General features: G+C 44.4%; 1 protein-coding gene across 2 annotated transcripts in view; it reads left to right on the forward strand.

The window, feature by feature from the left end:
• The window catches only part of MRRF (mitochondrial ribosome recycling factor), a 56,455-nt gene extending 42,765 nt beyond the window's left edge, over positions 1–13,690 (forward strand). For both annotated transcript variants that reach the window (XM_010998004.3, XM_064490497.1), the window contains 2 exons: positions 663–822; positions 8,116–13,690. In XM_010998004.3, the coding sequence (XP_010996306.1) occupies positions 663–822; positions 8,116–8,193 (238 nt within the window). In that variant the 3' untranslated portion in view covers positions 8,194–13,690. The remainder of the gene's footprint in view (positions 1–662; positions 823–8,115) is intronic.
• Positions 13,691–16,154: the final 2,464 nt, after the last annotated feature.

Here is a 16,154-nt window from a genome sequence, read left to right on the forward strand (position 1 = left end):
GGGTATGTTATAGAAGTTAACTGGTACAGGGATTCTCACGTTAGGTTGGGACTCAGGTTGTGTCTAGGTCAGTGTTGAGGTGGTTCATGAATAATTTGCTGTGATAATGGTTAAGATTCTGAAGGTTGCTGCTTATTTGTTTTGGGTGATTTAGAGACGCAGAGACGGTGCTGTTTCTGTAGCATCTTTCACTGGCGTTGCTTTCTTTAGTTGGAGAGAAAGGGGTAGAATTATCATTAATTGCTTCCTTTTATTGAGCACTTAAAAAGTGCCAGGGTCAGTGCTAAACAGTTTACACACCACGTCCCGTAAATCTTCACACCATGCCTCTAAGATGGGTCCTGCCAGTCCCCATTGTACAGATGGGAACCCTGAGGAGAGGAAGTCTCTTATGCATCTAGTAAGGGGCATGGCCCGGATTTGACTTCAAGGCTGCCGAGACTCCCTGGCTCGTGCTTGTGAGCAGTACTCTTCCTGGCTCTCCTCAGCTAACTCACCAGGAACTTTCCTTGACCCTGGGCGTGTATCAGGGATGTGAAGATCAGCCACTGACAGAGAGTAACGTTACAGAACTGCTGAGCTAGTGGACAGAGTGATGTTAAATTCTTGGCTGGCAGTTAATGTGGATGATTTTGCTGAACATTCTTTTTGTCTTTTATCAGGGTAACCAGGGAGCACAGGGAAATGCTAGTGAAACTGGCTAAACAGAACACCAACAAGGCCAAAGACTCTCTGCGGAAGGTTCGTACCAACGCGATGAATAAGCTGAAGAAATCAAAGGACAAGACCTCGGAGGACACCATTAGGCTCATAGAGAAACAGGTACTGTTGCCAGCAGATGTAGTGTTTACGTTTCTGACCCAGAAAATCACTTGTTCCTTTCTGAAGAGAGCAAAATGAAAATAGAATGCCCCTGGTTCTTTCACTGACATGATCAGCATTGACTGAGTCACTGTTCCGGGCCTCGCCTGGGCTGGCCCTGGGAGTTTGGAGGAGAAGGAGAGGCTGCTGACCTTTCACTGTGTTCCAGGCTCTGTGCTGAACACTTCACAGCACTTCGTTTGTTCTCGCCACTGCAGAGCTGTGAGGTGGATAGTGAGGAGACTCAGGTCACAGAAAGTAGATCACTTGGCCAATGTCACACTACTGGAAACAGCCTGTACTCAGATGCCTCCCTGTCTGCGGTTGGGTGTCTGGGTGCTGAGAAGTGAGGACTTCACACCGTCCTTAGTGTGCTGAGTGGTGACACATGAGCAGGTCTTAAAGGGGCTGCTGGAGTGAAGCAGTGAGAGACAAGGGGGAACAGCACGTGCCAAGGTATGGTGATGGAAAAGAACACCACTGAAGTAGATGATTGTGGCTTGGACCCGGGTGAGACTAGGAAGTGGACAGAGGGGACAGAGTGGCCGGTTCATAGAGGGTCTTGTGTACCAAGCAGAGGAGTCTGCTTTAACCTGTCCAGAGGCTCCCACTTTGGCTCTGCATCTTTATCAGTCATCCATGGCCACAGTAATGCTGCATATAGCAAACTGCCTCAAAATGCAGTGCTTTATACATCAAGTGTTATTTCTTATTCTTTCTGTGGGTCAGCTAGCACGTAGCTGTCCTGGGCTGCGCCCAGTGTACCTGCCTTCAGAGCTCGGACGGGACTCAAGTCTGCTCTGTGTCTCTCTCTCAATCTTCTGGAGCCAACAAGCTTCCCAGGGCATCTTTTCATGGCAGCAGCAGATGCCAAGAGCATAAGCCCAGCCACTCAAGTACATGTAAAGTACCTGTTCTTGTGACATCCCATTGGCCAAGCAAATCACACGGGCCAAGCCCGGGGTCACTGGGCTGGGAAGTATATATGTTCATGGAGGTCTGGTGCGGGGAGTGAATATTTGTTGAGCAGCAATCTAATCTATCACACCACCACAGTCACCTGAGGAGCTAATAATAAATACAGGTATATGGGGGCCCCCAACCCCTTCTTCCAGAGATTGAGTCAGTGAGTCTGGGGGCGCCTAGGAATATGCATTTTTAAATGCTTTGTTGCTGCTGTAAAAAGTGATTTGTAATTCCTCCCTTGAAAGGATGCCCTGGGGTTGCTAGAAGCAGCACTAGAGTATCTGACAGTTAGACCCTCAGAGCTCCCATCTTGCCCTCCTCCCACCCTCCTCTTCCCCTACATTAGCTGAAAGAGATTCGTACACTAGCCTGGCCTTTTCTGAGCACTGATCCGGCCTTGTAAGACTCCAGCTGGGCCAGCTCCTTGTCCGTCTCCCAGGGAATTCCATCTCTGCAGTTGACACTTGGCCTTTTTGTTGCTTCCTGGGGTGAGCCTGTGGACCTCTGGGGCCCATCAGGCACTCCTCACTCAGCAAGTCTGGGCATCTGCCTCAGGGCCCAGAGCCCACGCTCCTTGGAAAAGGAAGAATGATCAGATAACCGGCACTCTTTTTTTATATATCTCTCTTCTATACTTAAAGAAATTTTTTGTTGAGGTAACACTGGTTTATAACACTGTATGTTTCATGTTCCATGTATACAATATTATATTTCGACTTCTGTGTTCACTACAGTGTATTTACCACCAGAAGTTGAATTTCCATCCATCACCATGCAGTTGACCGCCTTTACCCATTTCGCCGTCACCCAGCCCCACTTCCTTCTGGTAACCAAGAATCCGTTCCCTGTGTGTTTGTTTTCATTTGATTTGTTCATTTATTCTGTTCTGTGTTTTTAATTTTATTATTTTTTTATCCGCACTCTTGATAAAACGCACTTGATGAAGACCTTGCCCAAAGCCTTCACTCATCAGCACCTGCCTTTTCACCTTCCTCTTCAGTGCTTGTTACTGTTGACTGTTATTTTCCAAAATGACAATAACTTTTTTAGTTTTTTCTGATACTGAACTAATTGATGTTTAGTGTAAATTTTTTTGTTAAAGTAAGAAGAAAGTAATTGCAATCTTATCACTGAGAGAGGATCATTGTTAACATGTGAGTGCAATCTCTGTAAACATATATGTAATAGAAGAAAAAAGGTCATACTGTTTATATTACATGATACATCCACTGCAGTAATCTTTAGTGTTTAAGATATTATCATTTAAATATTCTTGCCATTGTTGTTAATAACTTTATTTACTGTCATATGGTTAAAAGTTTGAGTAAGAAGATACTCAAGGAACAGCCTTGTTCACACTTCATTTTGTTCTTTGTCCCTAACGGAAGGCACCGATCTGGAGTTTTGGGTGTGTGTTTTTTCGTTTTTTTTTTTTTCAAATGAGCAAGGCAGGGGCTGATTGTTGCTTTATCAAAAAAGTTTTTTAAAATGTGTTTGTTTACTTTGTTTCTGATTATCAAAGCAGTGTATCCTCATTGTAGAAAATGTAAAGAATTCAGAAGACTTTTTTAAAATGGGGAAAATCCAAAATAGTCCCACATTTTGGAATGTCTTCTTCCCTCCCTTCTTTTGACTACATATTTTTTAACATGACTGAAAACTTGTAGTTTACACACAGTTTTGTATCCAGCTTTTTATTTTCTGTTTAGTATTGCAACTATTAGCATTTTCTTGTGTCTTAAAAATATCTTTGCAAACAGCCATGTTTTGATGGTTGTAAAATAGTCCATCTTGTGGTTGTACCATAATTCACTTTCATAAACCCTCTTGTTGGACATTTAATTTGTTTAAACTTTTTTGTATTATAAATAATGTTGCAGTGAATATTTTTATACGTAAATCTTTGTTGAGATGACTTCCCTAGGATATTCTCGTGTGGAATTATGGCACAAAGGGAACACATATTTTTAAGGTTCTTGGTACATACTGTCTAAATCACTTGCAGCGTGGTTTTTTTTTTTTGTCTTTTCTAATCCTTAACATTTGAACCTAGAGTTTTTAATGTGTACTTAAAAGGTACTTGTTTTGTAAAGATTGCTTTTACTTCTGTACTCCACAAAAAAGATTAAGTTATTCTTTGTATAAATCCATACAGCCTTTCTAGAGGATGATTTGGTAATATATACCAAAACCCATACATTTCAAATTCACTGTCTTTAGGAATTTATCCAAAATAAATTATCAAGAGTCTTATCTACAGAGGTGTCTGTTGATGTATTATATATAATAGTAGTAAAGTTTGAAGCAAAAGCTGGAAAGTGAAAGTAAAGCTGAAAACTGTCTAAATTTCTGATAGTGGGAAAATAGTTTGTTTGGCATCCATTCACTGGAAACTCTATATATAGTTATAAAAATACTTTACAGATACAGTACATTTTTTTGGAATGTACTTTTTGAAGGTAGGTTACACAACAGTAATATTCCATTTTTATAATGAAAAAATTTCATGTACATGAAAAGGTTGGCAGCTTATTTACATCAAAATGTTAATGGTGGTCATTTGGATTATAAGCAATTTTAATTTTATTCTTCATGAAATTTTTCCTTTTTAAAAATTTTCCAAAATTCTTTTGAGGTCAGATTTTTTTTTTAAACTGTATTATAAAAGTGTTTCATATTTGGTGTATAAGAATAAAATGATTCAGTTGTGGGTTCTGTCCCTGCAGTCGCGTCTGACCCCGCCTCTCCCCACAGCCTTCCCCACCCCCAGCCCAGGCCAGCCCTGGTGAAGAAGAACCAGGGCCTTCCACTTGGGATTCTGACATCTGCCAGCCTGCTGTTTCACCTTCGCTTTAGTTCGCTATAAATGGGTCTAGTGAACATTAAAGCACTTGGCAGAAACCACCAGCAGATCTGGCCAAGATCCTTTCACTGCTGCCTTTTTCTGAGAAATCGAGCCGCTCTGAAGTGAAGCTGGGTGCTGGTGGGGCTGAGGGAGGGAAGGGCTCCGAGTAGCCTGCACGGGCAGAGAGGGAGGCTGGGCTGCTTGAGGCAGCAGGTGGAAGCAGCGCCCTGTGGCACGTGGGTCTCCTGAGCTTTGCTACCCAGGCCTGCCCGGGGGTACTGTGCTCTTACCGTCTCCCTTTTCTGTCTCTGCCATTCATTTCCCTGAACCTGCAAGGAGCAAATGTGATGGTGATGGTAATGTGGGTGATGCTGTTACCATCTTTGTGACGCAGCCTGTTGTAATGGAAAGGGCTCTTGCTTTGGAATCAGACTGGCCTAGATTCAAGTCCTAGCTCTTTCACTTCTCAGCTGTTAAGGTCAGCAAGTGGCTTCACCTTTCTGGGCCTCCATTTCCTCATCTGTAAAGTGGGAGCAGTAATGCCTATCTCACAGGACTGATAAGAGCCTAATGACACAACATGCTTAAAAGCAGCTCGTATGGTTGCTGGTCTTAGTCACTGCTCACCCTGTTTGTCCGTCCTCCTCCTCTCTGCTGACCTTGTGACTCTGAATGTGGGGCTGGGATTGACTGTTTCAGTGAGTCTAACCCAGCCTCCCTTGAATGAGGATGCACTCGGGCCAGTGCTCTGGGCTCCCCAAAGGGAGTAACAGCATCAAACTGACAGTCAGGGGTGGGGGAGGCCTTGGCTCAGTCACCACTGACTTTTTATGTGATCTTGGGCAGGTTAGTTAACATATTATTGCTTAGTTTACTCCTGTGTAAAATGGGGATAACACCTGTCCCACCTGCCTTACAGTACAGGTACATGAGGTGGTTGGATTTGAATGAAGTGGCAGAGGATGGAACACTTCTGCATAGTGTGAGCTACTGTGCAACTGTCAGATGAAGTAATTAATATTCACAGTACATGAAAGGGAGATAAGGATAGTATTTCATATGTTTTGAGGATTATGTGAAATAATGCTCATAAAGGTTTTAGCCCAGTGTCAGTCATGCAGTAAGTAGACGCCGTCGTTGCTATCCTTCTTGTTGTTAATCATCATTATTTTAGGAGGTCTGATAAAGACGGAAAGGATGAACTTGCAGGCTGACTGTCCCCAAGGGCGCTTTGTGCCTGTAATATGGCAGAAAGTTAGTAAATATTTTCATTAATTGATTAATTTGAAAAGAAGGTCAGAAAGTGATAGTAAAAATCAGAGTAACACAAGCAGTATTTACATAGCAAATAACCAGTTTAAATGTACTTGCATATTCTTGATTTTGTTTAACCCTTGCAGTTACTTTCTGAGGAAGGGACTAGCGTCCCCATTTGATAGATAAGGAAACTGAGACTCAGAGTGGGGAAGTGACTTGCACATTGTCGCCCCCCCTGAGAATTTGACCCAGAACCCTCGTTATCAGAGTGTTCCTCTGGGTACTCTTCCTCCCCCTATCCTGGTCCCTGTCCCCAAACACCATTTTTCCAGAGGCTTGCAGCCCTCATTCCTCGCTGCCAGCCTGCAGGTGCGGAAGTGCCGCTGGGCACCACGCCACACCCCACACGAGGCAGCTGCTCGGGGCTGGGGGCAGAGGAAGCCTCTGAAGGGTTTGTGCCGGCTGGGTGAGGAGGCCCGAGCAGCCGTTCTAAGCTGGCCCTCTTCCGGAGTGCCCAGCAGCCCCAGGAGCTCTGATTTCCTCACGACGAAATGTGCAGCTGTTGCTATGGCAAGAGCCTGGCTGTCTCTCTGCCTGGGACCAATTGCTCCAAATCCCCCTTTCCAGTGCATTTATTTCCCTGTTCCTGGCCAAGGCCTGTAGTCTGCAAATAAAGATGTCAAACAGCCGCTATGCTGCTGAACACACAGAACCTGGGCACCATGCTGCCCCCTTCAAAGCTTCCTGCCTAAGACTTCCTGCCCTATGTCCCTTTTAGACATGGGAGGGGGGCTGCAGCACTGACTGAGTTGTATTGTGTCTTGTTTTTCATTCTTAGAGGGAGTGTATGTTTACTGTAGAAAATATGGAGAATATGGAAAAGCACAGAAAACCAATAATTATTCATTTAGCAAATATTTCCTGAGCACTTGCTGTGTACTAGGTTTTATGCTGGATGTGACAGATACAGACATAAATAATACATTACCTATCTCCCTGTCACTAAAAGATAATCACTGTTAATATTTCGATACATTTTCTTCAAGTTTTAGAAAATGTGTATTTTTAACATATTTGAAATCATTTCTTCTGTGTAGATACGTACTTTTGTATCCTGCTTTGTCTTTAGTTCAAGGGTAACATGAGCATGTTTCTATGATATTATAAATAATATCTTGAAACGTTCTTTTTCTCTGATTGCTAAAGCAGTCCGTGCTTGTTATAAAACATTCAGACATTTCAGAAATATGTACTGGAATGTTATTTATATTTATACCCTCTCCATGAGAAATAGACAATCTTAACCCATTTTTATGGCTGTACGTATTCAGTTACATATGCTATCATTTTAAATTTTCTGATTTTTGATTGTTAAAAATAAAGCTTTGATGAATACTTTTGCACATAGAACTTAAGAACATTTTTTCAGATCCCATTCATGTGGTAACTTCCCAGTGGAGAGAGTTTAGAGTTAAAAAATGGTAAGAACACTTGCATCAGTTTGAATTCCTATTGGTGATGTATGAGTTTGTCCATTTCACCATAGCTCTGGCATTGAATATTATAATTAAAAACCACAACATTAAATTTTGTTAACTATGATAACTAAATTATATCTTGCTTTAATTTGCATTTATTTAATGTCTATTGAATTTTCCATGTTTGTTAACCAGATGTACTTCTTTTTTCAAGCCTTTTTTTTCTCCTTAACTATTGGGATCTTAATATTCTCCTTATCAGTTGATATGAGGGCTTTATATAGCAGAGTGTCTGAGGTGTAGGAAAGTCTAGAGGTTTATTAAGCAACAGATAAGACTGACTTCTCTGTACTCTGTAATAAACAATTAAGAATTTGGGGCTGTGCAGTCAGATGACCTAGGATTAAATTTTGTCATTGCTACTTTCTAGCTGTGTATCCTGAATAAGTGATTCTTAATTGCCTCAGGTTCCTCATCTGTGAAATGGGGATAATAATAGTATCTATTTCGTGGTATCTATCTCTTTCTGTTAGGAATCAATAAGACTGTATAGATAGAGTTCTTAGTACAGCGCCTGGCTGGGATGCAATTCATGTGAGCTTTCATCACCATTGTTATTTCCCAGATAACCCTTCATAGTTCTGGAATATTTCTCCCCCCCTTTTCCAGCCCCAGTTACCAGATTGTCTCATTTTTGTGTTTCTGCAGATCAGCCAAATGGCCGACGACATAGTTGCAGAGCTGGACAGGCATCTGGCCATGAAAACCAAAGAACTCCTCGGATGAAAGTCTGCCAGGGGCCAGTAGTGCTCCAGAGCCCAGTTCCTGGCAGGTCCCATGGGTGGCAAATTGGCCTCTCTCTGCCTCGTCCACACAGAAGGAAGGTTGTCACCGTGCAGTTGTCAGTCCTTGTGAGGCCCAGCCTTCCAGTGGGACCCTCTTCAATCTCTTCCTCCTGTTCCGTGTCCACCCCATCTGCTCTGGGTCTTCTGGCATGGGTTGCCCTTCAGAGTATCTGATGCTCTCAGAGGGACTTGACTTGGGTCATTCGTCTTGATCGTGATGTCAGAGCTTCTTCTCAAGCAATTAATCAGGCCCTGTCCCCACCTTTGAACTCTGCTCAGGCCAGTGTGGGCCTTCACTTGTGCCTGGGTACCTCTGCCCAATTTCACCGAACGATAAAATCTAAATAAATTGGAAAGAATAACAACCACAAAGGAAAGGATGGAGTCAGTCTGGACTGATGGTCTCCAAGGACCTGTGCGTAAAGCATCCAGAACAGTGCTTTTGCCTCTGAGTCACCACATGTGCTCTTTCCTCTGCCTGGACCGTTCTCCCACTCCTCGCCCGGCCAGTCCTTTTCATCCTTGGGTCTCAGCTTGGACGGCACTTCCTCAGGGAAGTCTTCCTTTTCCCCCTAACCTCAGACCTCCTAGCACTGTCTACTGGGTATCTGAACCTTAATTGTTCTTTTTGATAATTAGTCTGTATTTTAGTATCCTTAGAACTTGGCGTAATGCTTGGAACATAGGAGGCATTCAACTGTGTTGTGAATGAATTGCACATAGTAGCTCCTCAATCAAAGCTGGCTTCTTTTTCTTTCTTTCCAGTCTTAACTAACACGATCATTCTGTCATTTTCCACTCTTGCCTTTGTCCTTAACACTTTCTTGGTAATGAGATCCCTGTCACCAGGGCCTGCCTGTTATGGACAGACAAGTGGTTTGTTGTGGCTCATCTTTGGGTAATAGGTTAAGTTTTTCCTAACAAGTAGGTTTTTTTCCTTCATTTGTTCATTTGTCATTCATTCACTCATAACATAGCCATCAGGAGCTAGGTACAGTCCTAGGTAATATTTTTAATCTTCACAGTAAACTCACAAGATGTGAATTATCTCCATTTTATAAATAGGAAAAGTGAGACCTGACAATATTAGATAATTTTCCCAAAGTGTTAGAGGGTTTCATTATTTATCATCAGTCTTACTTTACAGAGTGGGGAGAGCTCAGAGACGCCAAGTTTCTTGCCCAGGGTTACACAGCTAGCAACTGGCAGACCTGGGAGTCAAACTGAGGCCTGATCTAAATCATGTGCTCTGCCCACTGCATCCTGTTGCCATCACAAACAGGGAAGCACCAGCGTTGTGTCAGGGACTGTGCCTCTGTCTTTGAGAGATGCGCGGTGCCCTGGACTCAGTCGCTGTCTATGATGTCTTGGGTGGAAGGTCAGAGGTTTATTCCAGTCCTACCAGATGTCTGCCTTTAGAACAGAACCCACTTTAGCAGAAGGGCTTGTCTGCTTGCCTTTGAAGCAGCATCCAGCTTCTCCGTGCCGTTTGACTCCTCTCAGATTCTGTCCCGTGCTAAAAGTAATAAAGGTTGCACTTCTCCCTCTGCTTGTGCTGGCGGAGCACACTGTGCAACAGCCAGTGGGGAGTCAAGGTCAGAATTAGGTCGAAGATGAAAGGAGCTGACAGTCTCCTGCCCCTATTACCTGTCCTCAGTCAGACCCCATTCCCCAGCCCTGGGTAGCCGTCACACCATCGGAAGTCAGCTGGGGCAAGAACGGGGATAGAAATAGCAGTCAGGGAGCCTTTCTAGGGGTAAACCACATGGCAGGAGCTTTGCAAGAGTCTTTCGTGAGTGGCCGAAATCCCCCACTCACTGCAAATGTGCTTCTCAAAGATGCAGGATTTTTTAATAAACAGAGGAAATGATAAATTATGTTGTAACTCCACTCCAAAGGCATTTGGTTCTTAACAGCCAAATCCTCTGTAGTCTTTAAATAAACAAAAACTTATTTGGCGAACAGACGGGGGGAAAATGAAAGATTTTCTGTACTTGGGTTCCACATGTCAACAATTTCTCTCCTGTGTGTATGTTGGCCAAAGCCGTATATCATGATAAATGAATAAAGGAAAACCTCGAGCCCAGGGCGGTCAGACAGCTCAGCAAATGGCTTTCAGCTGATTGCTCTATTTCAGTTGACATTTATCAAAGAGTTTCTCTGTTACTCAGTGTGTCAGGCCTGCAGTGGTGGCAGGGACAAGAGTTAAACTACCTGTTTGGATGTGCTGAGTAATGAGTAAGTAATTCATTCTCCCTCCTTCTGTCTCTCTCTCAGAAAGAAAAGCTGCGTATGGAAATTCTCACACTTGCCAGAAGAATTAACCGCCTCCTCCATTTAGTTCAATGGCTTTCAAAAAAATCAAAATGCCATGAAAAATACAGGCCAAAGAGAATTCGGGAACTTTTTTTTCTTCTTTATTCTGTGTGTGTGTGTGTTGGAAAGTACAAAAGAAACTGGAATATAAAAAATCAGACATTTCTCACAAGTCCCGAATCTTACTCCCCTTTAACAGATATATATACTTCCAGACCTTTCTCTCTATATATATGACTTTTGAAAAACAAGGAAGGGAACCCAACAACGTGTCATGACCATCTAGCCATGGGTGAACACGTAGATGAAAGTCGTCCCTTTCCTTTACAATACAGCATTCCCACAATATTCCACAATAAAGATGTACCATAATTTATTTCACTACCACTTGTATGATATTAAAAAAAATCATTTCAAATGCATTGAAAGACATTTCCATTTAAAGATTTTTTTCCTTGGGAAAAAAAAAACCTAGTCTAAGTTTATCTCTTTGATAAGTTTTACTCTTTAATCTCTTTGTTAGCTTCTAGTCAGCCTCAGACTAACGTTTTTTGAATACCTGGTACCATGCCAAACACTTCACATGTTACTACATTTACACTTCCTAACAGTCCTGGTTGGTGTAGGTATTACTCCTGTCTGTGTTTACGTGTGAGAAAACTGAAGTTCAGAAAGGGTAATTTACTTGCCCAAGGTCACACAGCTAGTAAGTGCTGAGGCGAAGTGTGAGATGCAGATCTGACTTTAAAGTGGGTTCTTGATCGGTGTGCTTCAGTTTGTAAAGTCTTCCCTGAGCATTTACTCAGAATGCACCTAGCATTGTTCTGGGCCCTGAAGGTGATCATGAGAAGAGCAGAAAGCTTGCTTTCATAAAACAGAAAGCTATTTCTAGTAAAGCACTGCGCATAAAACAGTACGGTAGCTGGCATATGGTAAACAATGAAGTGGTAGCTCTGATGGAGACAGTAAAGGTTACGCATTTATACCTCACCTGTTTGGCAGACTCTAGAACATGTCAGAGAAGCAGGGGCAAGTGGAGAGACCACCCAGTGGTGAATGATGATACTGACAACAATTGTAGTATTGACAGCATCAGTAACTGATACTGGCTTGATGCTTTTTAGTTTTCAAAGTTCTACATCCTTTATGCCATTGAAGCTCGGGTGAAGCTTTGCGGTTTCTTTTGCCCTGATAATGGTTGGTTTTCGTGATGTGTATCAAAAGGTATACTCTCTTTTGAGAGTAGAAATGTTAATACCTACATAGGAAATGTGTTTTATAGATGATAGTGTTTAGGTTTTCTGTAGTCTTATTTTTGGGATGAGACTTGGACTGAAAGTCTTGTCTCCTGTTAGTAGCTTTTCTGTTTCTTCCTGCATTTCCTGTGGTGTCTGCCCCATGGTAGGGCTGGTGCGCTGTTTGCTGCAGAGAGAGCCCGACTCCTCACGTCTCCAGCTCATTCAGTGCTGGGCGTCTGAATTCTATCTTGTCATACATCGAGATCACAGCCCTTGCTTGCTTTTTTTTTTACATTTGCTTCGTGTATCTTTCCAGTTCCTTTATTTCCAGCCTTTCCAAATCACTGTGTTTTAGGCGTGTTTCTTTTTGAGAGCTGGGTTTTGTTCTATGAGCCATTCTAAAACTCTTTTTAAAATTTTTATCTTTGTTTTTAGTTGTGGTAAAATAACAAAATTTGCCATCTGGACCATTCTTAGGTATACAGTTAGAAGCGTTCAGTGCGTTCCCATTGTGGTGCAGCCAGTCTCCAGAACTCTTTTCGCCTCGCAGAACAGAATCTCTAAACCCATTAAATAGCTTCCCATTCCTCCCTCTCTCAGCCCCTGGCAACCAGCAGTCTACCTTCTGTCTCTCTGAGTTTAACTGCTCTATGTACCTCATGGATGTGGAATCACAGAATTTATCTTGTGACTGGCTTATTTCACTTAGCATAATGTTGTAGCCTGGATCAGAATTTCCTTCCTTTTTAGCTGTAAAAAATGTTCTATTGTCTGTATATGGGAAAATCCTTTCTATAGGTAACTTAAACTCATTTATATTTAATGATAATACTGAAATGTTTAGTAGAACCCATGTACTCTTTCTTTCTGTGCAATATTAACACACAACATTTGGTGGTTAACGCTCAGCAGAGTAGAGATTGGATTGAGGAGAAAGATTACTTCTGCAGAGAGGAAGTTACTGTTTGTCGAATGAACAAATGATTGATGACCCTTGTCTCTTATATTCCTTTCTTCTGGTCTCCATTTGGGTTCATCCTGTGCTGTGAGGTTAGAGCAACCTGAAACATAGCCTTTATCATGTCACTCTTCTGCCCCCAAACCTCCGATGGCTCCCCATTGCCTGCGGAGTTGTGTGCAGACGTTTCTCCCTGGCGTTTGGGAACCTCTGCATCTCTCTTTTTAGCTTTGATGCATCTCTCACAACCACCCTGCTAATGCAATCAGCGCTTAGACTAAGTGGAATTGTTCGCTTTTCTGAAATTTTGTGCTTCTTTCTTCCACCGCTGTGTCTTTTCTCGGGCTACTTTCTTTGCCTGGTGTGTGCTCCCTTAAAGCCCTACCCCGCCCAACAGACAAAATTTCCGTCTAGCCCTCAAAGGCCTTCTCAGTCCCACATCCTTCCTTCTTGCATTTTCTCATTTCTTTATCTAGATGTTTCTCCTGATTTCCCCCCTACCCCGGCCTGCCCCTCACTGTGTTTCCTCTCCAAACAGCATCACCTCCGCCCAGGTGCCAAACCAGGACATCGGGAGCTGCCTTTGCTCCCCGTGCCGCATCACCTCATCTGCTGTCACCAGGTCCTGTCAGTGCTGGCCGCAGAGTGCTCTGCCTTCCTCTCTGGGTGCACCCTCGAGGGGCGTGGACCAGGGAACAGATGTGGCCCGTGTTCCAGGGTGGCCTTGCCCCTACTGCGGAGACAGAGTACCTCTGGCACTGGGTGAGCCTTGTGTAAGTCCCCAGAAAGGAAGCCCCTGCTTTGTAATTTTTACGTCCCCCTCATAGGCAGTGCTGGGCACAGGGCAGATGTTCAGGAAACGTTTGTCCAGTTGTAACAGGCCTGCCAGGACTTGAAATACAAATGAAGTCCATTTACATCAGTAACCCAGTTTCTCTAATTACTCTCACCTGCTGGCTCAGGCCTCCAGCTTCATCTGTTCAGTCGTCATCAGGAGTCTGGGCGTCTCCTCAAGGCTTCCTCCCACGGTGCCTACAGTCACTGGCATCCACCATACTCTTCTCCCGCCCAGGCCCCCCTCTCTGGCGCCTGTGGCCATGAATGCCATTTGCGGGAGCTCCGCCTGTGCCCCTGCTGAGAGTGTCGCTTTGGTGACAAGAGCACTGGCTCCTGGGCTTGGGGTGCCTGAGCATGTTGGGGTGGGTTGGGGGGCGGTCTCTGAAGAGACAGGGAAGAGGTTTCTTCCCTAATCCCAGGCTGCCCTTGGCCCCCTGAGCCCCAGAGCAGCCTCCCTGGGGTCGAAGCCCCAAAGCCCGATGTGGGCTCACAGCTGGCCCATGGGGTGGGGGGCACACGTGCCTTCTCTCCTGTCCAGGCTCCAGCCTCAGCTAAAATCACCTCCTTTTTGCTGATAAGAATAACAAGTCCTGGGCTTTTGCTATGTGTCGGCAATTCTAGAAACCATTATTTTGCTCATTTTAGAAATAAGAAAACTGAAGCACAGAGAGGTTAAATTACTTGTTTCAGGACACACAGACCAAAGGAAGACTTGGAACACAGGGAGTCTGGGGTCTGACCCACAGCTAGGCAGCCTCAATAAGTCATTTTATCCAGGAGACCAGAAGGGCTGGAAGGAGCCTTGTGGGGCACTGAAGTGGCCACTGAGAGCTTGTGGGCCCTGTCCCAGGTTTGGCCTTTCCATGCCTAATAAATGTGCCTCCGCTTCCCTGTGGGTACCCGAGGGTCTGGGACAAGATCAGTGGTTGCCGGGTTAGCCAGAGAACCCCTGCTGCTCCCTGACATTTTGACCCATTTGGGGCAAAATAAGTAAAATAAAGGCAATGTAGTAAATTTTTCATAAAATTTAATTTATTTAGCTTAAAGGACTATTCTGTATTCTTAGATCTTGCTCTTCCTACTTCTGTTCTTGGTATTAAAATATTCTTTCTCTTACAGAATGATGAGAAGTTGGTGATAAGAAAAAAAAACCCCCCACCTCATTTAGAAAAATAAAGTCACCTTCTGTTGGTCCGCTCCTTTTCTTCCTTCCTTCCTTCCTTCCTTCCTTCCTTCCTTTCTTTCTTTCTTTCTTTCTTTCTTTCTTTCTTTCTTTCTTTCTTTCTTTCTTTCTTTCTTTCTTTCTTTCCTTCTTTCTTTCTTTCCTTCCTTCCTTCCTTCTTCTTTCTCTTTCTTTCTTTCTTTCTTTCTTTCTTTCTTTCTTTCTTTCTTTCTTTCTTTCTTTCTTTCTCTCTCTCTCTCTCTCTCTCTCTCTCTCTCTCTCTCTCTCTCTCTCTCTCTCTCTCTCTTCCTTCCTTCCTTCCTTCCTTCCTTATGCATGAAGCCCAAGGTCTGGGAGCTCTGGGACCTCACACCTACTCCTAGAGCTGATGTTCTGAGGCTGTCATCCCAGGGAAACGGGAGCTGTAACCAGGGAGAGAAATAGCAGGAGCGGTTTGACCTGTGTGGGTGTCAGGGACCTGGTGGGTGAGCCGGTGGTGGCGGAGAGGCAGGGGTTGGAACAGGACAATAGTCAATCAGCAGAGTTCAGAGTCCCTTGAGGGAGGAGGGACAGGCAGGGAGAGGCGAGTCAGAGAGGAGAGAAGGCGACAGAGACAGGAAGAGACAGAGATGCACGCAGGGCTGGAGGGAGAGAGAGGCAGAGTCAAAGAGACAAAGACACACACACACATGCACAAGCACAGGGATCAGCAGGTAGAGACAGATGGAGACAGTCACAGAGACTGAGCAACAGAAGGCGACAGTGAGACAGGTAACAGGTATTCCGAAAGAGAGACACTGAGATTAGCAGAGACAGAGACTAAGAGGGAGCTAGAGAAATACACACAATGAGAGAGAACGACAGAGAGACAGTTTAATAAAAGAAGAAGGAAAGAAAGAAAAGACACACATACACCTAGAGGGAGGCTGAGTTTGGCAGCTAGAGACTGCGAAGAGAGAGTGAGAGGGGCGGGCGGCTGCGCGGGGCCCCAGGTCTGCAGCGCAGGGTGTGGGCGGAGGAAGAGGCAGCACCAGCCGGGGCCAGGGCTGCAGGGACCAGATAAGGATGCCTGCCAAAGGAAAGAGGGGAAGGAAAGACGTTTACAAATCCCCCGGGGGAGACAGCCAGGGAGGCTGCCCCAGGCCCGGGAGAACAATGGGTACTTGACTTCAGTGGGTCATTAATGAGACAATTAATGGAAAGAGTAACAGAGGCCTCCCCAGGGAGGACTTGGAGAGTGGATAAGTGGAATTATTGTGGAGGCCGTGCGGGTGGTTCTAAGGGGGGCCTGTCCCCACAATCCCAGATGTCCAGCAGGCCAACGGCAGATTCCTGGCCTTGGACATGGGGCCTCCCCCACACCCGCCCTGTGCTCCCCCACCCTGGACCCC

Source organism: Camelus dromedarius, chromosome 10 (assembly GCF_036321535.1).
Source record: "Camelus dromedarius isolate mCamDro1 chromosome 10, mCamDro1.pat, whole genome shotgun sequence".
NCBI lineage: Eukaryota > Metazoa > Chordata > Mammalia > Artiodactyla > Camelidae > Camelus > Camelus dromedarius.